Source organism: Pan paniscus, chromosome 16, assembly GCF_029289425.2.
Source record: "Pan paniscus chromosome 16, NHGRI_mPanPan1-v2.0_pri, whole genome shotgun sequence".
NCBI lineage: Eukaryota > Metazoa > Chordata > Mammalia > Primates > Hominidae > Pan > Pan paniscus.
In genome coordinates this window covers 48759438-48784216 of record NC_073265.2, presented here as the reverse complement: position 1 = coordinate 48784216, position 24779 = coordinate 48759438, and the positions used below count along the sequence as shown (strand labels likewise).

Below are 24779 nucleotides of genomic sequence, written 5' to 3'. Positions count from 1 at the left end.
GAAAGAAAGAAAGGAAAGAAAGAGAGAGAAAGAGAAGGAGGGAGGGAGGAAGGAAGGAAGGGAGGAAGGAAGGGAGGGAGGGAGGGAGGAAGGCAGGCCGAGGCGGGTGGATTACTTGAGGTCAGTAGTTCGAGACCAGCCTGGCCAACACCATGAAACTCCATCTCTACTAAAAATACAAAAATTAGCTGGGCCTGGTGGTGCACATCTACAATCCCAGCTACCCGCGAGGCTGAGGTATGAGAATCACTTGAACTTGGGAAGAATAGGTCGCAGTCAGCCGAGACTGCACCACTGCACTCCAGCCTGGGCGACAGAGCAAGACTCTGTCTAAAAAAAAAAAAAAGAAAAGAAAGAAAGTCAAAAACATAGAGAATAAAATGGTGGTTGCCAAAGGTGGGGCGGAAGAGGAGGAAATGGGGAGATGCAGGTCAAAAGATACAAATTGCTGATATGGAGAATGAACAAGACCAGACGTCTAATGTATAGCATGAGGACTACAGTCAATAATATTGTATTGTATTTGGGATTTTTGCTAAAAGAGTACATTTTCAGGTGTTCTTGCCATACACACACACACACACACACAAATACCTGTGAGATGATACATATGTTAACCTGTTTGAATACAGTAACTATTTCACTATGTATATATATATCAAAATATAAACATCTTGTTGTATACCTTAAATATACACAACAATTTTTTTATTTAAAAAACATGTAATTAGAAAAAAAAGACACTAGACTGGAAAAGGGTTGCTATAAAGGAAATAATGGCACGTTGAAAATTGAATATTAAAAAATATTTCATTGATGATACATTGTATTAAAGTTATTTATAAGAGAACATCCTTGTTCTTAGGATATATACACTGAAATAATAAAAGGGCAACCAGGCAGCGGCTCACACCTGTAATTCCAGCGCTTTGGCAGGTCAAGGCAAGAGGACTGCTTGAGGCCAGGAGTTCCAGACCAGTCTGGGCAACATACTGAGGACCCATCTCTAAAAAAATTTTTTAAATAAAAAAATGAGCTGGGCATGGTGGCACATGCCCATAGTCCTAGCTGCTCAGGAGGTCGAGGCAGGGGGTTCACCTGAGCCCAGGAGGCTGTAGTGAGCTACGATCACACCACTTCACCCCAGCCTAGGCAACAGAGTGAGCCTCTGTCTCATTCTGTCATTTTTTTTAATTTCCAAAAAAATGGAAATAATAAAGGGGTAAAAAGGCATCATGAGGCTAGGCCTGGTGGCTCTCGCCTGTAATCCCAGCACTTCAGCAGGCCGAGGCGGGAGGATCATTTGAGGTTGGGGGTTCAAGACTAGCCTGGCCAACATGGTGAAACCTTGTTTCTATTTAAAAAAAAAAAAAATTAGCCGGCCATGATGTCAGGCGCCTGTAATCCCAGCTACTCAGGAGGCTGAGGCAGGAGAATCGCTTGAACCCTGAAGGCAGAGGTTGCAGTGAGCCAAGATCACACCACTGCACTCCAGGCTGGCAACAGAGCAAGATTCTGTCTCCAAAACAAAAAAAAAAAAGGAAGAAAGAAGAAATATATTGTCTTTGTAATAAAGAAAATGGCTTTATTTTTTAAAAGGCTCACATGCTTTTCATATTAGGTGCTAAATATTAACATCCTCAATGGTATGTTAAATAACAATACATTCCTTCAGGGAATGATGCGAGGTTAAACATTGATGAAATATTCAAATACCATATTTTAATAGTCCAAAGACTAAGCAAGAAAATTCATTTTTATCTTTACAAGTTCTCCAATTCATGTATTTAATTGTAGCTCCTGTAAATAAAATAATAAACATTTGGTGGTAATAACAAAATTATTCTAGGGATAACTAGCACTTTTATTTCCATGTGGCCAAAATAGAACAATTTCACAGAAGAAAATTCATGGAATCATACAATTGGAAGAAGCTAGGAGAGAATTTAGTTCCACTTCTCACACTACAGGAACGTCTTCTTCCTGACCACAATCGACCAGCCTCTACTTGAATATTTTCTGTAACAAAGAGCTCTCAAGCTCCGAAAGCCATCAGTCTTTTAGGACTCATTAACTTTAAGGTACTTCTGCCTCATATTGAGTTAAAATCTGTCTTCGGGTACCTTCCACTTAGTGGTCACAGTTCTGTATTCCTGAGTTCAGAGCGTAAATCTAATCCCTCCCGTATATGACAGCACTCAGAACTTGAAATCAGTGCTAATGTTCTCCTCTAAGCAAGTGTGAATTAATGGGCCCTGCTGACCTGCCAGTAGAGGAAAATCATTCATTGCCAGGGTGGTACTGTACTGCTAGCACTATAAAATAAGCCCTCAAAACCCCCTCAAAGATATGTGCTTCCTTCTGAGACATGTTAACCTTGGCTATGAACAGAAAAGAATTGGCCGATGGTGCTGAAGAAAATGTACCTCAGTTGCAGGCTAAGCAATTTCAGTTTTGTTTGCCTGTCTCTCACGGTGGCTCTTTATATAGCTGAAATTCAAACAGCATTGTAGCTACTTAGAAAATACAGCACAGCTACTCAGAAAATCAACTAAGGATATTTCACGGTTATTACCATTAGCCAGGTTCATAGGTAGTTGCAGGGGATACTAATTAATAGGTTTTAGAACAAACAGAAAATAAAGCACGTGAGCTGTTTTGGTTTTGGCCTACCAGCATTAACTTCCGCTTTCATTTCCTTGATGTTCTGGTTCATCTGTAACTCCAGCTTGGTGATTCGCCCGTGCATCTTCTCCTCTTCTTGCCTTGTTCTCTGACCATCAAAAGTCTTCTTTTGACCCTCTTCTATTTTGTCAAGCCTGGCTGACATCTGGCTGAGCTTCTTCTCCATATCCCTTTCACTGGCTCCCTGAGATCCATGATAAGAACTGCACTTAATCACTCCAAAAAGAAATCTGCATTGCATTCACATCAGCCATAATATCGTTTAACAACAATCTGCAAGAAACAGATTCGCAAAAGCTGCTTGTTGCCCACCATAATATCCGTTCTCCCTTTCTTCCTTAACAGATCCATGATTTTCGGCTGGGTACAAGGTCATTCAAAACAAAGACTACTTTTTCAGGCTGGGTGCGGTGGCTCACGCCTGTAATTCCAGCATTTTGGGAGGCCGAGGCAGGCAGATCACTTGACGTCAGGAGTTCGAGACAAGCCTGGCCAACATGGTGAAACCCTGTCTTTATTAAAAATACAAAAATTAGCCAGGAATGGTGGTGGGTGCCTGTAATCCCAGCTACATAGGAGGCTGAGGCAGGAGAATCACTTGAACCGGGAAGGCGAGGTTGCAGTGAGCCAAGATCTCGCCATTCCACTCCAGCCTGGGTAACAGAGTGAGATTCTGTCTCAAAAAAAAAAAAAAAAAAACCACTACACCCAATGAGATGTAAGTACAAGTGTATATGGCAGCTTCCAGGAAAAGTTAAAAGACAGCTGATGTATGTCCTTACTTCTTCCTTCGTCCTTCCCTTTCTGGAATTCAGCCAGAATGGCTGGAGCTCTAGCAGCTATATTGAATTATGAAGATATGGATCACTCTAGGGTTGGCAAAAAGTTAAACTGGAAGGATCCTGGGTCACTGAGGACTGAGAAGCTATCATACCAGTCCTGCATTACCTATACCCAGACTTCCGTTATGCGAAATAAAAAACAAGTTTCTATTTCATGAAAGCCACCATTATCCTGGGGTTTACTGTTAGCTATTAAACCAATCCATATATAAACAGTGATCCAAAGACCAAGAATTATTAGTACAAATGTATTAGTATAAATCCAAGTAAGCCAATTAGTAGATGTGATGGAAATATGGGGAAATACTTAAAAGAACATATTTAATATTTTAAATATATATAAAATCATATATGAAAATTAAGTCTTTCCTTTCCTTTTTCCTTTCCACATGCTTGGTTTTTATGGGAATCTGTGTCTGCCAGTGAGCTTGGAGGCCAAGACTGCAAACTCCAAGCTTTAAGTGGGTTATGGCATGATACTCCTCTCTTGATGGTGCTCAATGCAGAGTCTGCAATTCAACAGCTCCACATCTGGAGAGAGCAGAGTCAGAGATGTACTGCACCAGTCATTTCAGCTCAATCATCAATATCCAACAAGAGGAAACAGTACAAGAAAAGGGAAGGGAGACAGAGATGTCATGCTAAATAATGAAAACCAATGAAACTTTGCTTGCCAGGTACTGGTTTGGGAGCATAACAATTTTGAATACTACATATGCAAGACTTTTTTTTTTTTTTTTGAGATAGAGTCTCACTCTGTCGCCCAGGCTGGAGTGCAGCGTGCAGTCATAGCTCACTGCAGTTTTGACCTTCCTGGGCTCAAGGTGGATTCAGGCTCAGCCTCCTGAGTAGCTGGGACTACAAGCGTGTGTCACCATGCTCAGCTAATTTTTGTGTTTTTTGTAGAGATGGGGTTTCACCATGTTTCCCAGGCTGGTCTCGAACTCCTGGGCTCAAGCGATCCTCCCGCCTCAGCCTCCCAAAGTGTTGGGATTACAGGAGTGAGCCACAGTGCCCAGCACAAGACTTTCTTGATATCGTTTTTGAGCAGTTCTACAAACCTTAGCTCTGTGAGAGACTGGGATGAAGGAGAAGGAAAATGGGGAAAAAAATGGTGGATTCTGTTTACATGTTGCACTGTGGTATCTCACATGTAGCTACAGTAGAATGGCGTGATCTGGAGACAGAAATCTATTCAACACCAGGCAAAAAGGCAAAACCAGATCAAGAAATTAAAACAAACAAGAATGAAGTTGGTGATTCTTAGTTTTATGTAGAAACAAAGATGAACGATTTGGATCATTAAGGTTTTAGCTTAAGTTCATCTTAACTGAAAGTACTGAAATTTTCTACTTAGTCTTTGTTAACCAAAACAAGTCAGAGTGTTCTATCTCTTTATGAAGAATACAAAGAATCAATATGGAACTATGGAAATGGATTTTAAGGCAAGAAACAATTGAACAGCTAAATCAGTGATAAATTACTAGGTATTATTATTCAAACAGTGTAGGCCCCCACTGAATAACTTTACTAAATTATTGCTAAACATCAATACCTACACTGTTTTCCTTAACAATCAAGGAAAGCTGATCAATTTTCTGTAAAAGCTCTTTTTCTATCCGTTCTTGTTCCTGTTGCAACCAACTCCGTGCAGATAATATCTGGTTACTGAGTTCCTCAACTGTACCTTTAAATCTAAAAAAAAAAAAAAAATTGCAAGTTAGATGTAAAACAGTTTTTTTATTTTTTATTTTTTTATTTTAAGTTCCGGGGTACATGTTCAGGATATACAGATTTGTTACACAGGTAAACATGTGCCATGGTGGTTTGCTGCATCTGTCAACCCATCACCTAGGTATTAAACCCTGCATCTATTAGCTATTTTTCCTGATGCTCTCCCTTGCCCCCCCATGCCCCCAAGCCCCAGTATGTGTTGGTCCCCTCCCTGTGTCCACATGTTCTCATTGTTCAGCTCCCACTTATAAGTAAGAACATGTGGTGTTTGGTTTTCTGTTCCTGTGTTACTTTGCTGAGGATAATGGCTTCCAGCTCCATCCATGTCCCTGCAAAGGGCATGATCTCATTCCTTTTTATGGTTGCATAGTATTCCATGGTATATAAGTACCATATTTTCTTTATCTAGTCTATCATTGATGGACATTTCGGTTGATTCCATGTCTTTGCTATTGTGAATAGTGCTGCAGTGAACATACGTATGCATGTATCTTTGTAACTGAATGATGTATATTCCTTTGGGTATATGCCCAGTAATGGGATTGCTGGGTCAAATGGTATTTCTGGTTCTAATAATTTTTTTAATGACATCATACAATATCAATTTCCAACTATCATATTTCTGGTATATATGCCAGCATTAAACTAGGCTCAATCAGAATTACGTATTTACCTTTTCTTAGAATTGCACTTAGCACTAACTTGGGAAGCTGGTAAGGCAGGAGAATACAACAGATAAACCATCTGATGGTGCTTCCTACCCACGAGGAGTACGTGGCACAGGCACTGAGGTGACACAGCGACACAGAGCTGGGCCAGCCGCAGACCCCTGCAGTTCCGAGGGTCCACGATACTCCTGGCTCAGAGGACACAATGTCTCTCATCTCCTCTTCTAGGGTCCCCTTCTTCCCCAGGCTCTTCCTCCTAGTCCCTTTTATCTCTTGGGACTAGAACCTGGCTCCCTTTCTCTCTAACATTCCCCAAATTGCCCTTGTCCTCTATGGATATTTCCTAATGTAAATCAAAAGAAAAATTGAAAGAAAAAAATAAAACCCTCCCATCCTTCCATTCCTCTCCCTTCCCAAATTCCTTATAACTGTCCATACCTGCTACCTCCCTCTTAATTACTTCTTTCCAGTTTTTATTATAATATGTAATAAAATACAGAAGAATGTATGTGATGTAGACATGTGACTTAAATAATGATAACATGAACACCCATTGTAGTAGAGCTACCACCTGTCCTGCAATATCTGTTCTCTTCTTCTTCCTTATTAAGAAGCCCTCAAATGTTAACTGGGTACATGGCTGCCTAGCCAGAGACCACATTTCCCAGGATCCCTTGCAGCGAGATGTAGCCTCATGATGCATAAAAGTCATAAGCACGCCTTTCCAGTCATATCTTTAAAAACAAAGCTTCTGCCCTGGACTCTCTCCCTGTCCCAGGTGACTGGGAAGGGACAAGGACTGGAGCCTTGGAAAAACCCCACTGAGTTGCGACTGCTGCCTGTCTCCTCTGGACCACTGATCTCTGCACTGTTATGTGAGAGCCAGCATGGAAGCCCTAAGTACACAACCGTGAACCCCTGCCAGGTAAGACATGGAACACTGCCAGGACCTTAGAAGACCCAAGTGTACTCTGCGATCACCCCACAACCCAAGAAGTAACCATTAACTGGAACTTATTGTTCTTCATCATTTTATTCTATTGGTTTGGATCCTAAAACAGCATATTTTTCAGCATTGCTTTTTTTTTTTTTTTTTTTTTTTTGAGATGGAGTTTCGCTCTGTCGCCCAGGCTGGAGTACAGTGGTGTGATTTTGGCTCACTGCAACCTCTGCCTCTCAGGTTCAAGTGATTCTCCGGCCTCAGCCTCTTGAATAGCTGGGACTACCGGCGCGCACCACCATGCCTGGCTAATTTTTGTATTTTTGTAGAGACAGGGTTTCACCATGTTGGCCAGGCTAGTCTCCCAAACTCAAGTGATCTGCCTGCCTTGGCCTCCCACAGTGCTGGGATTACAGGCGTGAGCCCCCTCGCCTGGCCAGCATTGCATATTTTTAAATTTTATATAAATGGAACGTACTAAAGTGTGAGTTTTCTACTCGTTTTTCACTCAGCATATGTCTGTGAGATTCATTCATGCTGATTTGTATAGCTGTAGTGAATTCATTTTCATTGTTGAATAATATTCAATTTTATGAATATACCACAGCTTATCCAGTCTTCCGTTGATGGACATTTGTTTTGGTTTGTTTTTATCCATCTTTGCTATTAAAAATAATGCTGTTATGGGCCGGGTGCAGTGGTTTACGCCTGTAATCCCAGCACTTTGGGAGGCCGAGGTGGGCAGATCACGAGGTCAGGAGATTGAGACCATCCTGGCTAACATGGTGAAACCCCATCTCTACCAAAAATACAAAAATTAGCTGGGCATGGTGGCACATGCCTGTAGTCCCAGCTACTCGGGAGGCTGAGGCAGGAGAATCGTTGAACCCGGAAGGTGGAGGTTGCAGTGAGCCGAGATCAAGCACACTGCGCTCCAGCCTGGCGACAGAGCAAGACTCCATCTCAAAATAAATAAATAAAATAAATAATAATGCTGTTACAAAAATACTGATACATAGCTCCTGGTTCACATTTGGGAGAGTTTCTCTAGGGTCTGAACACGTCCAACTTTTCCAGAAAACACCAGACTGTTTTCTAGAGTGGTTGTACTACTTCACATTTTACTCAGCGCTATAAAGAGGTCCTGTTCCCCACATCCTTGCTAACACTTTCACATATCTGATGTGAACCTGTGTCCTTTGGATTTCTTCTAACGTTTGGAAATTATACACCCAATTTTATTCTTTTAGAATGGAAATTTTAATACACACATTTAATTTATCAAAGTCTAAAGTTATTCAATGTTTCTAATTTGATCCTGAAAAACTCCTAAGAATAATTTCAGAAATCTTCCTCCTCATTTAGATGTTGTCATTGACCTATATTTTAGTTGTGTTTTGATCCTCTGCAAATTTGACTTTAATATTACTGTTTGTTTAGATTTGCCCAGTGTTCATCATATTCTTTGCTCATCCTTTCTTCTTATATTTTGGACCTTCTTTTTGTATTATTTTCTTTGTTTCTTTTTCGTTTTCTTTTTTTGAGATGGAGTCTCGCTCTGTTGCCCAGGCTGGAGTGCAGTGGCATGATTTCAGCTCATTGCAACCTCTGCCTCCTGGGTTCAGGTGATTTCCAGCTACTTTCGTATTTTTAGTAGAGACAGGATTTCACCATGTTGGCCAGGCTGGTCTTGAATTCCTGACCTCAGGTGATCTGCCCGCCTCAGCCTTCCAAAGTGCTGGGATTATGGGCGCGAACCACCACATCCAGCCATGAAGGCTGTCTTTTTAAAATTCCATTAGTGTAGTTTTATTAGTACACTTTGAGTTCTTTTTTTTTTTTTTTTTTTTTTGAGACAGGGTCTCATTCTGTCACTTAGGCTGCAGTGCAGTGGCTCAATCATAGCTCACTACAGCCTCAACCTCCTGGACTCAAGCAATTCTCTTGCCTCAGCCTCCTGAGTAGCTGGGACTATAGGCATGCACAACCATATCCAGCTAACTTTGAGTTCTTATTTGTCTGAAAGATCTTTATTTTTCCACTGGCTGACAATCAGACTGTCAGTATCTGAAGGTACCAGACCACCTTCTCACCCTTAATATGGCTGAGGAATCAGCATTGGTCTAATTTCTATCTCTGCTTTAAGATCTTTCTATATTTATTTGGTGTTCTGTAGTTTTAGAGCACCAAACTGATGTGTCTAGACTTGGCTTTTTACTTATTCTACTGGAATGTAGTTGGCTTTCTTTTTATTTTGAGACAGAGTCCTATTCTATTGCCCAGGCTGGAGTGCAGTGGTGTGATCTCGGCTCACTGCTGCAACCTCTGCCTCCTGGGTTCAAGCAATTCTCATGTCTCACCCTCCCGAGTAGCTGGGATTACAGGCCTGTGCCACCACGCCTGGCTAATTTTTGTATTTTTAGTAGAGACAGGGTTTCACCATGTTAGCCAGGTTGGTCTGAAACTCCTGCCCTCAGGTGATCCATCTGCCTTGGCCTCCCAGAGTGCTGAGATTATAGGCATGAGCCACTGCACCCACCCTGTATTTGGTTTTCTAAGTTTGAGATTTCTCTTTCATCAATTCTGTATGCTTGTCTGCCATTCTCTCTTTTGATACTGCTTCTCCTCTATTCCCTCTATTATCTCTCATAAGATTCTCATTAGGCATAGGTTGGGCCTTCTCACTCTGTCTCCTTCTATTTGTGTCTATTGCTGTCACAAAAAATCACAACTGAGAGCTGGCCCACCTCCCCTGCAGCCTCATGCCCCACTGCTTCACCCTCACTCCCTGTTTCAGTCACCCTCGCCATCTTTCAGTTTCTTGCATGACACATTCCTCCCACGACAGGCTATTCAACCTCATATATTCTCATCCTACTCTTTACATAGCAAAGCCCCATTCACTCTTCAGCTCTCACCTCAAACATCCCTTCCTCAGGAAGGCCCCACAACCAGGCCTCTCACTCATTCTCACAGCACCGCTGAATTAGTTTCCTGTGGCTGCTCTAACTAATTACTACAAACCTGGTGGCAGAAAACAATACAGATTTATTCTCTTGCAGTTCTGGAAACTGAAAGGCTAAAATAAGTTTCACTGGCGTAAAGTCAAGGTGTCTGTAGGGTGGGTTCTTCTGGAGGCTCTGAGGGGAGAATAGTTCCCTTGCCTTTTGCAACTTCTAGTGGCCTCCTGTGTTCCTTGGCTTGGAATTCTTTGCCCCGTCCTCAAAGTGCATCACTGCAGTCTCGCTTCCATTGTCACATGGCCTTCTCTCTTGACTGTGACCCTATTGCCTCCCTCTTATAAGGACTCTAGTGATCACATCAGGCTTATCAGATAAAACCCATTTTAAAATCCATAACTTAATCGCATCTGCAAAGTCCCCTTTTGCCATATAAGGTAATATATTCGCAACTTCCAGGGATTAGGATACGAAGATGTTTAGAGGACCATTATTCAGCCTACACAACCATGAACCGAACCTTCAACGCGCTTACCACCATTAGCAATAATATAGTAGATGCTCATTTATGTCATTGATTAATGGTCATCAGCTCCCCAGACTAAACTTCACAAGGATAAGAATAGAGTCTGGTTTGTGTTCATTACCCAGATCCTCAGCCCCTAGGCCATTGAATACTCAATATACACTTGTTGAATGAATAGGTGGATAATTATCCAAACACAAAAAACAATAATTATGAAGGAAAAGTGGCAACATGCTACATGGAAACTTTTCTTTTTAACTTCCATTATTGTTTTCAATTTGTGCAATAAATAAAAACCAAGAGGAAAAAAATCATAGTATTGCATAAACTCATAAAGAACTTTAAGTTTTTTTTTTAATAAATTGATTGCTTACTTAGTGTCCAAAAGCTGAAGCTGGTGGTTACTGTCTCTGTGAGACATCTTCAGTTTGGTGCTCTGCTCTGATATTGACAAGTCCACTCTGTTCAAAAGCTGAGAAATCTGGAAAAGAAATCTTGCTTATAAATATCACATCTAACGTCTTCAGATGCAACTTCAGAAAACATTTAGTAAGCCATATTGTAGTCAATGGCATTAAGATTCTATCTAATTTGATACATTCATTTATAAGTCTACCTCATCTTTCCACCTCCATTTTCTTTCTTATATACCCATCGAAAATCAAGACCAGTAGCACTGCCAAAATATTCACCCTGCACTAAGCACTTAATTTTACACATAATTCTCTGAGGAGCAAGCCCAATTCCTACCCAAGACCGCAACTTCTACCAGCTGTCATGATAGTCAACCTTACCTTGGAATTTCTACCATCAGTGTAATGGCTCGTCATAGAAAATAGAATTTTTATTGTTTACAAAATCCATCAAGGTCTCAGATTTACCTCCATAATAAGTCAGGTCACCAGTCAATATAACTTGTAGACTATCTCCCTCCTGTTCCTTTTTCACACCACCTACCCATGTCCCTTGTCTTTACTGAAATTTAACAAAAACCAGTCCTGTGTGAAATTTCTGCCTTTTCTGCAAAAATTAGAATGTTCCATGTTCCTTACTTAAAGAGTCATGGTATTTGTCAGATCCAGAAGAAAGAGAAAGAATGTCTCTTTTGATGGATGTCTGTACATATTTGACTTGGCCTGGCTATAAAGAAGCTTATGATTTCCTTAACATCTCTTCTCTGGTGTAGTAATTCCATTCTCACTCATTCTTCAAAAAAGAAATTATTATTGGATTGTCTTTTTATTCTTTTTCATAGTTTTATAATATCTGTATTTTTCACATAAGTAGCTTTATATTCTTATTGGAGATGATTAAGGTATAAATGTATTTAATCCAGTAAGTTAACCAGATGCTCCTATTTTACTGGAATAGTCTCTTTAAACGAACAATAGCAAATAAGGCAGATATTGTAGAAAAAGTCCTAGAAGACAGGCCCTATGATGGCAAAGGGAAACTTTTAAGTGGCCAAAAAACAAACTGAAATGCCAAAAGTTTTGCTTTGTGAAATTAATCTGTGATGTTTGAGGTCAAATACTCTCATATTCATTAACCTGCCTATGCTCTAGCTTTGCCTAATTTTGTCCCACATACAGACTATGTGATGAGGTAGTACATACAATGAGTCCCAGGGAATACATTATTTCCTGAATCAAAAATTGGGATGAGTGGCATGTAAAGGAATGCTTGATCACTTACTTGTGCAAGAGATAGCTTTCAAGGTGTCATTTAGAATTTCTGGAATGTATTAGTTGTTCTAGGAATGTGGTGGTGGGGGGTAGAATTAGGACTATACCAAACAATTTTGGTGGTTTGGTTGCCAGACACATGAAGGGCCACTCTAGTGAAATAGGAAAGGAAGAAGCAAAGAAAAGATGCTTATGATTGGCATAAACCCATGCTAGGTGCCCCAGCTGGTTTCTCCTGTAAGAAATAATCAACACCATGTTATTCTTAGCTAAGAACAAATTACCCGCTTCTAAAAGCTACCTGAAACAGGTCGTACCTGTCCCTCTGCATCTTTGATTTTCGTTTCCAAGATAAGTTTGGCAGCCTGCTGTTCTTTGTTCAAGTGCTGGAGCCCCTCATAGGTCGTTTTGTGCTCTGCAGAAAGTCTAGCTATGCTGGCATCACATCTGTCCAGACAAAGAACAAAGCTGATTCTTATTAAAGTTTAAAAACAATGCGCAAAAGCTTCCTTACACACTCTGAAATGCAAAACCCACTCAAAGAAACTGCACTATCCATCATTCTTTTGAACAGAGGTTCGAATGAATTCCAAGAGCTGGCCTCATTATGGTTTTTAAGGTAAACCACAGGGATGTTGCTTAATAAGGCTAGAGATGTAACCACCAAAGAAATAAAGTCTTTCCAATGATCATGAGTACAAAACTGTATGTGCAGCGAGAGGCCAATACAAAGAGCATAGCTAGTGTGCTGGATGTGGTCTGTCACTCTTCAGTACCACCCCTGCCTTTCGAAGTTGGGGGCCTCCTTGGATTTGGGAGGCAACTTCTACCATGTTGGAAAATATTACTTCTAAACTTTGACTGAATCACTCGTAAGGCTGTATAGTATGAGTAGGGTGTAGAGCAGGGGAAGGCTTTGCAGCCAGTTCAAGCTGTAGTAAAAGCTGCTGCCCTGTGGGCCTTGCAACTTGGCAGATCCAATGGTACTCAAAGTATGTGTGGCAGATGAGCTGTATGGGGCCTCTGTCGAGTCCTAATAGGAGAGTCACAGAATGGACCCATAAGAGTTTAGAGCTAACTAATGCTCTGTTCTGAGACAATATTCCTCTGTAGAGAAGAAGCTGCTGGCTTGCTACTGGGCTCAGTAGAGACAGAATGCCATTAGGTGACTGCAATCGGAGCAATCCATCATGAATACCACACTAGAAGGTGGGCCTAGAACAGGACTCCATCTTCAAGGGGAAGGGCTCAAGCAGGTTCAAAAGGCACAAGTAAGTTACAAGAGCCCAGATTCCCACCATGGCATCTATTCCTGCTACTGCACCAACTCTCCTTCAATCCATGCCTATGACTTCTTCATCTTCTCCCTCCTGCTGCTTGGGAGGCTGAGGTTGAGGCAGGAGAATTGCTTGAGCCCAGGAGTTCAAGTCCAGCCTGGGCAACATAGCAAGACCCTGTGTCTACAAAAAGATAAAATGATAATACAAAACAAAACAAACAAAAAAATCTGTGGCTTCTAGAAGAGTTCTTGATGACCAGGTGGACTGAGGGAGAAAGTCAGGCCTGGCTTACAGATGGTCACACCCAGTATGCTGACACCTTCTGGAATAAGACTGCTGATGCTTCTAGGTCCACTCAGGGGTAGCCCTAAAGATTGTTAGGAAGGCAGAATTTCTAACAATATATTGGGAGATTCATTTTGCCTGGAATAAGAGATGGCCAGACATTCAAGAAAAGTGGCTAATGGTTAGAGACTTAGGAAAAAAACTGGAGGATTAGTGACAAGGAAAAGAGTTTACATAAATGGATCATTCTTAAGTGACACAACATTTTTGCTCCTTGTAAATGCTCTTTGTCTCGTAGGGACTGAAGCCCCAAACTATACTTCCCAGACGTCATTGCCAGAAGGGTTCTGAGTTGGATTCTGACAGTGAGAGTCATTTATACAAGACTCAGAAGGTAGAAGAGGAGAACCCCTTATTCTCCCCTGTCAGTGGTGGGCAGACACAGGGGCGAACTGCAGATGTGAGGTGTACATCCACTTCCAGGCAGACACCATCCAGCAAATCACTTACTTCCATGCTACAGGCGGCTAAAATGATCAATGACTCCTTTCTGTGATTTTTTTTTTTTTTTTTTCGAGACAGAATCTAACTCTGTCACCCAGGCTGGAGTGCAGTGGCGTGATCTCGGCTCACTGCAACCTCTGCCTCCTGGGTTCAAGCCGTTGTCCTGCCTCAGCCTCCTGAGTAGCTGGGATTACAGGTACACATCACCACGCCTGGCTAATTTTTGTATTTTTAGTAGACATGAGGTTTCACCATGTTGGCCGGGCTGGTCTCAAACTCCTGACCTCAGGTGATCCACCCACCTCAGCCTCCCAAAGTGCTGGGATTACAGATGTGTGCCACCGCGCTCGGCCCTTGTCTTAATTCTAGACTAGACATAGTTGAAGATAGAATCAGTGGATTCAATGATAGTAGCAAGGAACTCACTCAGAATGTAGTGGACAGAGATTAAAAACATGAAAAAATAGTTAAGAAACATGGAACTCAAATAGAGGGATGTTAACATAAGTCAAGGAGGAGTTCCAATAGAAGGAAATAGAGATAATGTCAAAGAAGCAATATTTGAGGTGTGAATGCCAACAATTTTCTAAAACTGAAGAAAGACATGAATTTTAAGATGTTCAATGAATATAAACTGGGATAAGTAAAAATACATAAAGCATGGGGAAATTCAGATAACCAATGATAAATATAAAATCTTAAAAGCTACAGACTAAAGAGAAGTAACCTACCCAAAGCTACCAAAAACTGACAATAAGACTGACAGCCCACAATAGATATAGGAGACAACAGATATCAGAAGATAATGGAGAAACATCTTCTAAGTATTGAGGGTAAATAACCTATCATCCAAGAATAAGTACAAAATAAAGACTGTTTTTCTAACATGCAAAGATTAGAAAAATATCACCCACAAGCCAATACTGAAAAAGTTACTAATGAATGTACTTCAGTAAAGAGAAAAGAACACCCACAAAGAAGGAGTAGGGTGCAAAAAACAATGGTGAGTAAATGGATAAAATTGTGGTAAACTTAATTTATTATTGACTCTAAAGAAAGTAAGCTACCAGCTCAATTATTCCAACTTTCTTATAGACTCTCACTTTGCAACAACTGTTCTAGAATGTAAACTGCATGCAAGGAGACATTATATATGCCTCTTTCATCACTAAAACCCTAGTTTTATTTATTGCCTTGCATATGGTAGAGGCTTAATAAATATTTGTGAATGAATGAATATAAGGAAATATTTACTATGTATTAGGTACTGTACTAGATACTTGACATATATTATTTCATTAATCCTCACAAATCATTGCCATGTCAATGATGATTAAAAATAATGCCAAATGTAGACCCTGATTTTTTATTTTGAGTTCATAATTTTTTAGCAAAATATTATTGAAATCATATTTGGGGAAAGCTGAGGTTTTTAAAATACTATGAAATAAAAAATATAATAGTTTTTTAAAAAGACATTATTTTCCAGTCCAAACATAAGCTTCCTACATAAACACTACCAGGTATCACTACATCAGACCAGTTTCATCAACTTTACAAAGCTGTTTGAGGGACAGACGGTGTTTTAAAATGTAGTTTGAAAAGTCTCAAAAGTATTCTGAAGCTTTCACTAGCTATCACTTGGCTTCAATGCTGTGTCTAACTTGGAAACACAAGTACTATAACATAAATTTCTATTAATACAACAGTGGCTAGGGCTGGGCACAGTGGCTCACACCTGTAATCCCAGCACTTTAGGAGGCCGAGGCAGGTGGATCACTTGAGGCAAGGAGTTTGAGACCAGCCTGGCCAACATGGCAAAACCCCATCTCTACTAAAAATACAAAAATTAGCTGGGTGTGGTGGTGCACGCATGTAATCCCAGCTACTCAGGAGGTTGAGGCACAAGAATCGCTTGAGCCTGGGAGGCGGAGGTTGCAGTGAGCTGCGACTGCACCATTGCACTCTAGCCTGGGTGACACAGTGAGACTCTGTCAAAAAAAAAATTAGTGGCTAAATACATTGACTTATAGTACATAGATGTAGCAGAATACTCCATATCCAATTAAAAAGCATGCTAGATCTATGTGCATACTGGAAGTGTCCACATGTTATGTGGAAAAACTTATGTTGCAGAATAGTATATATAATACTTTGTAAAGTTAAAATCACACTGTAAAGAAACTTATTAGACTACAAACCATTGTATCATTGTAATAATAAACTATTATTACTTATGAGAAAAGTCTGAAAGGACAGACAACAGACTGTTAACATTAGTTACCTCTAAGGAGTAAAACAGAGCCAAGAGGTGGTAAGACTTTTTTTTTTTTTTTTTTTTGAGACAGAGTCTCACTCTGTTGCCCAGGCTGGAGTGCAGTGGCACGATCTCAGCTCACTGCAACCTCCCGGGCTCAAGCGATTGTCCTGCCTCAGCCTCCTGAGTGGCTGGGATTACAGGCACCCACTACCAGGCCCAGCTAATTTTTGTATTTTTAGTAGAGACTGGTTTTCACCATGTTGGCGAGGCTGGTCTCAGAACTCCTGACCTCAGGTAATCCACCCGCCTCGGCCTCCCAAAGTGCTGCCACCACTCCTGGCCAGGCTTCATTTTTATTTTGTATATTTAATTGCATTTCTGATTCTTTCCTACCAGCACACATCCCTCGTGTACTTTTGTAAAAAAAGAAGCAGGCTGGGTAGGGGACACAGAGAAGAGCACAAGGTAGGCTACCAAAGACTCCCATCAGAAAACACGGCCGGCGCGGTGGCTCACACCTGTAATCCCAGCACTTTGGAAGGCGAGATGGGCGGATTACCTGGGGTCAGGAATTCGAGACCAGCCTGGCCTACATGGTAAAACCCCGTCTCTACTAAAAAATAAAAAATACAAAAATTAGCCGGGCGTGGTGGCAGGCGCCTGTAATCCCAGCTACTCGGGAGGCTGAAGCAGGAGAATCGCTTGAACCCGGGAGGCAGAGACTGCAGTGAGCCGAGATCGTGCCATTGCACTCCAGTGTAGGCAACAGAGCGAAACTCTGTCTCAAAACACACACACGCACACACACACAGTGAAGTCAACTCTGGTTTTCTTATGTTAAAAATAATGTTCTTCAAAAAACCAAACCGCATATTCTCACTCATAGGTGGGAATTGAACAATGAGAACACATGGACACAGGAAGGGGAACATCACACTCTGGGGACTGTTGTGGGGTGGGGAAGGGGGGAGGGATAGCTTTAGGAGATATACCTAATGCTAAATGACGAGTTAATGGGTGCAGCACACCAGCATGGCACATGTATACATATGTAACTAACCTGCACATTGTGCACATGTACCCTAAAACTTAAAGTATAATAATAATAAAAGAAAAGGAAAGAAAAAAAAGAAAAAAAGAAAAAATAAAAATAATGTTCTTACTCTAAAATGTTTCAGAAAAAAATTACATGCATGAAAGAATAATACAGTAAATGTGACATATTGTTAACAATTGGCGAGTTTTGTAATTTTTTATAAATTTAAAATTATTTCAAAATAAAAATATATTTAAGATAAAAGGAGGAAAGGAATATTGCTATTTCATCTAGCGTTAAATCAAAGACATCATTCCTGTCTTAAAAAAAACTCATAAAAGACAGCCTCAGGGCTCTAATATAACTGTGTATATGGCTCAACAGCTTTAGTTAAACAAGAATTTGCAATGAATCTAACCAGTTTTCCTATTCATCCTTAATGCTTTACATCATGATGAACAATAATGTACTCATTCCAAATTTTCCCTTTTTGGGTCTTTAGACAGCTCTTACCTCCCAGATACAATTCCAGGTTGTGGCCATCAGGTCGCAGAGTGACTCTATTGCTAGGCTTACCTAATCACTGGTAGCCAGAAGTCCATCTAGAGAGTCCCAAACATCTAAAGGGTATGACTTGGGCCACACGCTGATGCAGAACTTCTCTGTCAGCATATGACATAGTGGCATAGCATACCAAACACAACAACATTTAAAACATCAATTTGGTTGCTCATTTTCCATATTATTGTAATTTTTGTATATATACATAATTATTGTATATATATGTATCATTAAGCCCTTTATAGCTGGCAGTTATTTAATTATAGTACCATCAGACTATAGGACAATTTATGTCCCAGGGCATTGTCAAAAATAGTATAGCAGTATGCTAACAATTAGTGGAGCCTAAGATTTGGGTGTGATATCAACAGAGGAAGATAACCTAATAAAATATCAGGGAAAGAGACAGTCAAATAGAGCCCTTCCAAAACCACTGTCATTGCAAATAATTGTGCCCATTTCCCAAACTACTGAGGAGTGACATCAGAGGCTTCATACTGCAGGATAAACAGACATCACTAAAAGAGTCCATTCAAGTCGCTAAACAAATAACCATACAAACAACCTCAAAAATAAGCTTAGAGGGCTTGTATCCAGAGTTGCTATAATATATTATCTAAAATGGCCAGGAAAATGTGAACTATACTCAGGGGGAAAAAAACAGGTAAACCAACTGCCTGTAAGAGGACACAGATGTCAGATTTTAAAAAAGAAAACTTCAAATAGCTAATATAAATATAGAATGAGCAAACATAGGATGATTGAAACCACAATTTTAAAAGTAATGTATAATAACAATGTTTATTCAAATAAAAAATATTAATAAAGCTATAGAAATTATAAAAGAAAAAGAAGAACCTAATGGAAATACTGGAATAAAAAATTGATAGAGGGGCTCAACAGAAAATGTGAATAGGTAGAACAAAGACTAGTGAACTTGAAAATAGGTGGCTAGAGATTATGCAGTCTGATGAACAGAGATTAAAAAAAGAAAGAAAGAAAAATGAAGAGAGTCTCCAAAAAAAAATAAGACACCATTAAATGCCAACATATGCATAATGAGAATAATAGGAGAGATGATGCCAGGCATGGTGGCTTACACCTGTAATCCCAGCAACTCGGGGGGCTGAGGCAGGAGAATTGCTTGAGGCCAGGACTTTGAGACCAGCCTGGGCAACACAGTGAGACCCTGTCTCTAAAAATAAAAATAAAAATACTTAGCTGGGCATGGTGATGCATGCCTACAGTCCCAGCTACTCAGGAGACTGAAGTCGGGGGGTCGCTTGAGCCCAGCAGTTTGGGGTTACAATGAGCCATGATCTTGCCACTTCACTCTAGCCTAGGTGAAGAGTTAGACTCCAACTCAAAGGAAAGAGAGAGAAAGAGAAGAGAAAAGAGCATTAAAAATATTCAAAAAATAATGGCTGAAAACTTCCAAAATGTTATGAAAAACATTAATTGATACAAATAAGTAGTTCAACAAACTCCAAGTAGGGCAAACACCAAGAGATCCATACCAGACACATCACGGCCAGGCATGGTGGCTCACGCCTGTAATCCCAGCACTTTGGGAAGCTGAGGCGGGCAGATCACTTGAGGCCAGGAGTTTGAGACCAGCCTGGCCAACATAGTGAAACCCTGTCTCGACCAACAATACATAAATTAGCCAGGTGTGGTGGTGCACGCCTGTAATCCCAGCTACACAGGGGGCTGAGGCATGAGACTCGCTTGAACCTGGGAGGCAGAGGTTGCAGTGAGCTGAGATCATGCCACTGCACTTCAGCCTGGGCGACAGGGTATCTGTCTCAAAAAAAAAAAATGAAAATGAAAAAGACATAGAAATATTTGAAAGCAGCAAGAAAAAAAAATTCCTCACATACAAGGGAACTAGAATAATATTAATAGCTAATTTTTCATCAGAAATAATTGAGACCACAAGGCAGTAGATGACATATTCACAGTGCTAAAAGAAAATAAGCTGTCAACCAAGAATCTTACATCCAACCAAGAATCTTACTACTTTTCAAAAAAATAAGGCAAAATAAAGACATCCCAGAAAAACAAAAAATGAGAGAATTCATTGTTAGAAGAACCACGCTAGAAGAAATACCAAACGAAGTCTGTCAGGCTAAAAGCAAGTGCCCCAGATAGTAATTTGAATCCTCATGAAAAAACACAGAGCGTGGGTAAAGGTAATTATGTAATTATAACGAGCAATATAAATGAATATTTTCTCTCCTGTCATAATTGATTAAAAAAGCAATTGTTTAAAATAATATGCATACAATTGTATTGTTACATACATAGAACAATGTACATTACATTACAAATTTAACGTATTTGATAATAGCACAAAGGAGGTGGATGAGCAAAGCTGTATTGGGGGTAAGGAAATGACAACAGATGGTGTCATTTCAACAAAATAATAGCAACCTGATCCTGCAATATAAAAAAAGGATTATATATCATGACCAAGTGAGATTTATTTCAAGAATGCAAATTTGCTTTAACATCAGAAAAGCAATTAGTGTAATAAACCTTATCAATTGAAAAAAGGACAAACCCCACACGATCATCTCAATAGGTGGAAAAAAAGCATTTGATAAAATCCAATCCCCTTCATGATAAAAACAGCCAACAAACTAGGAAACTAGGAAAAGAAAATCTTTCTCAACCTAATGAAGAGCATATACAAAAAAATCCACATTTGGGCTGGGTGCGGTGGCTCACACCTGTAATCCTAACACTTTGTAATCAAGTGATCCTAAGGCCGAGGCAGGTGGATCACTTGAGGTCAGGAGTTCGAGACCAGCCTGGCCAATATGGCGAATCCCCATCTCTAACAGAAATACAAAAATTAGCTGGGCATGGTGGCAGGCACCTGTAATCCTGGCTACTCGGGAGGCTGAGGCAGGAGAATCACTTGAACCTGGAGGGGCGGAGGGGGCAGTGAGCCAAGATCGCGCCTCTTCACTGTACCTTGGGCGAAAGAGCAAGACTCCGTCTCCAAAGGAAAAAACAAAAATCCACACCTAACACCTGCTAAATAATGAAAGTATGGATGCTTTCTCCTAAAATAAAAAAACAAGACAAGAGTATCTGCTCTCACCACATTTATTCAACATCATACTCGAGGTTCTAGTCAGGGCAATTAGGCAAGAAAATGAAATGAAATCCTGATTGGAAAGTAAAAAGTAAAACTATCTCTATTTGCAGATGGCATGATCTGTATGTAGAAAATCCTTTTAAACATCCACTAGAAATTATTAGAAGTAATTAATGAGTTCAGCAGGGTTGCAGGACACAAGACCAATATACAAAATCGACTGTACTTATCTAAGTGGCAATAAAAAACCAAAATGATTTGCTATTTACAGTAGCATCAAAAAGAATAAAATACTTAGGAATAAATTTAAAGAAGTGTGAAATTTATACTTTTAAAACTCCAAAATAGTGTTGAAAGATATTAAAGATGACCAAAATAAATGGAAAGATATCCACATTTGTGGATCCAAATACTGAATTTTGGGGCCAGGCATGGTGACTAACACCAGTAGTCCCAACACTTTGGGAGGCCAAAGTGAGAGGATCACTTGAAACCAGGAATTCAAGACCAGCCTGGGAGAGACCCTGTCTCTACAAAAAATGAAAAAAATTAGTCAGATGTGGTGGCACATGCCTGTAGTCCCAGCTACTCGGGAAGCTGAGGTGGGAGGATTGCTTGAGCCCAAGAGTTCAAACTGCAGGGAATTGTGATCATGCCACTGCACTCCAGTGTGGGCAACAAAGGAAGACAATGTTTCTTAAAAAAAATTTTTTAAATAAAGGCTTATTTGTTTATTTTTTTTGAAACAGGGTCTTGCTCTGTCACCCTGGTTGAAGTGCAGTGATATGATCATAGCTCCCTGCAACTACAGGCATGTGCCACCATGCCCAGCTAACTTATATTCATTTTTTCATAGATATAGAGTCTTGCTATGTTGCCAAACATGGTCTCAAACTCCTGGCCTCAAACTCCTGGCCTCAAGCAATCCTCCTACCTTGGCCTCCCAAATCCCTGGGATTACAGGCATGAGACACTGAACCCACTGAAAGACTTAATATTTTTAAAATGGCAATATTCCCCAAACAGATCTACAGATTCAACACAGTCCCTATCAATATTCCAACTGGTTTCTTTGCAGAAATTGACAAACTGATCTTAAATTTTTTTTTTTTTTGAGACACGAGTCTTGCTCTGTTGCCCAGGCTGGAGTGCAGTGGCGCAACCTCGGCTCACTGCAGCCTCCGCCTCTCAGGTTCAAGTGATTATCCTGCCTCAGCCACCCGAGTAGCTGGGATTACAGGTGGCCACTACCACACCTGGCTAATTTTTGTATTTTTAGTAGAGATGGGATTTCACCATGTTGGCCAGGCTGGTCTCAAACTCCTGATCTCGTGATCTGCCCACCTCAGCCTCCCAAAGTGCTGGGATTACAGGCGTGAGCCGCCATGCCTAGCCTGATCCTAAATTTCTTCTTCTTCTTTTTTAAATTTGAGACAAAGTTTTGCTCTGTCACCCAGGCTGGAGTGCAGTGGCACAATCCCGGCTCACTGCAACCTCTAGGTTCAAGCGATTCTCCTGCCTCAGCCTCCCCAGGAGCTGAGATTACAGGTGTGCGCTACCACACCCAGCTAATTTTTGTCTTTTTGGTAGAGATGGGATTTCACCATGTTGGCCAGGCTGATCTCAAATTCCTGACCTCAGGTGATCCACCCGCCTTGGCCTCCCAAAGTGCTGGGACTACAAGCGTGAGCCACTGCACCTGGCCTGATCCTAAATTTCATAAGGAAATACAATGGACCTAAAACAGCTAACACAATCTTGAAAAAAAAAGGATGAAGTTGGAGGACTCACACTTCTCAATTTCAAAATGTACCACAAAGCTATAGCGATCAAGACAGTGTAGTACCAGCATAAGAAAATAATTGAGAATCAATGGAATAGAATTGAGAGTCTACAAATAAGTCTATACACCTATTTGCCAAGTGATTTTCTTTCTTTTTTTTTTTTTGAGATAGAGTCTTGCTCTGTTGCCCAGGCTGGAGTGCAGTGGCGAGATCTTGGCTCACTACAACCTCCGCCTCCCAGGTTCAAGTGATTCTCCTGCTTCAGCCTCCTGAGTAGCTGGGACTACAGGCGCAGGCCGCCACACCTGGAAAATTTTTGTATTTTTAGTAGAGACGGGGTTTCACCATATTGGTCAGGCTGGTCTTGAACTCCTGACCTCCTGATCTGCCCGCCTCGGCCTCCCAATACACTGGGATTACAGGCGTGAGCCACCGCTCCCGGCCGCCAAGTGATTTTCAACTAGGGTGCCAAGACCATTTGATGGGGGAAAGAATAGACTTTTCAACAAATTATGCTGGGATAAATAGATATCTACAAGGAAAATAATAAATGTGGAACCTTACCTTATACTATATACAAAAAAATTAACTAAAAATGGATCAAAGGCCTAAATGTAAGAGCTGAAACTATAAAACTTAAAAAGAAAATATAGGCATAAATCTTTGTGACCTGGATTAGGCAAGAGTTTCTTAAATACGACACCCCAAACACTAGCAACTGAAGAAAAGATAGATGTTAGATATAATCAAGATTAAAAATTTTTAAGTTTCAAAAGACACGAGAAAATGAAAAGACATCCCTTAGAATGGGACAGTAATTTTTCGAATCAGATATCTGATAAGGGAATTATATCTAGAATATATAATTTTTAAAACTCCTACAGCTCAATAATAGAAAGACAATTACCCAATTTAAAAATGGGCAAGGAATCTGAATAAATATTTTCCTAAAGAAGATATGCCAATGACGAGCAAGCACATTAAATGATGTTCAACACCATTAGTCCTCAGGGGGATGCAATCAAAACCACAATGAGATACCTCTTCAAACCCACTGGGATGGCTATAATCAAAAAGATAGAAAACAACTGTTAGTGAGGATGTGAAGGAATCGGAGCCCTCAGACACTGCTGGGGGCAATGTAAAGTGGCGGCCACTTCGGCAAACAGTCTAGCTGCGCTGTTCCTCAAAAGTTGAATATAGAGTTATCATGTTACTCAGCATTTTCATTCTAGGTACATATCCAAGAGAAATGAAAACCTATGAGCACACAAAAACAAATAGACAAATGTTCACAGCAGCATTATTTAAAATAGTCAAAAGCGGAAACAACCCCAACGTTCAACTGATGAACAAGTTTTTAAAATGCAGTACACAATGAGGTACTATGCAGCCATAACAAGGAATGTAGTGCTGATACATGCTACAACATGGATGAACCCTGAAAACATGATGCTAAGTGTCAGAAGCCGGAATCAAGGGAACACATTCACTCGAAATGCTCAGAAGAGGAAAATCCATTAGACAGAGAATGTAGGCCTGCCATGGACTGGGGAACTGGGGAGGCTGGGGAAAAATGGGGAGTGACAGCTAACAGGTATGGGGTTTCTTTTTGGATGATAAAAACGTCCTGAAATCGATTGTGGTGATGACTACATGACTGTGTGAATATACTAAAAATCACTGAATTGTGTGCTTTAAGTAGGTGACTTATATAGTTAGATCTCACTAAAGGTGTTCAGAGAGAGAGAGGAGAGAGAAAGGAGGCTATGTATCGGGCCTTCAGGTCTGATAGAGTCCTGTTTAGAACACGGTATGCCACATGAGCTAAATGTGTATCTCATCTTTATGGAGAACTTGCCTTTGCCCTTCTGAGCTGGATTTACAGGGGAAAAAAATCAAGGCCCATTTGCTACTAATTAC

General features: G+C 40.5%; 1 protein-coding gene across 4 annotated transcripts in view; it reads right to left on the bottom strand.

Moving 5' to 3' along the window:
- The window catches only part of FAM81A (family with sequence similarity 81 member A), an 84513-nt gene that overhangs the window by 3462 nt on the left and 56272 nt on the right, over window positions 1-24779 (bottom strand). For all 4 annotated transcript variants that reach the window (XM_034938851.3, XM_055098775.2, XM_063596690.1 and 1 more), the window contains 4 exons: window positions 12358-12487; window positions 10730-10836; window positions 5087-5222; window positions 2674-2869 (listed from right to left, as the gene is read on the bottom strand). In XM_034938851.3, coding sequence (XP_034794742.1) covers window positions 2674-2869; window positions 5087-5222; window positions 10730-10836; window positions 12358-12487 — 569 coding nt within the window. The remainder of the gene's footprint in view (window positions 1-2673; window positions 2870-5086; window positions 5223-10729; window positions 10837-12357; window positions 12488-24779) is intronic.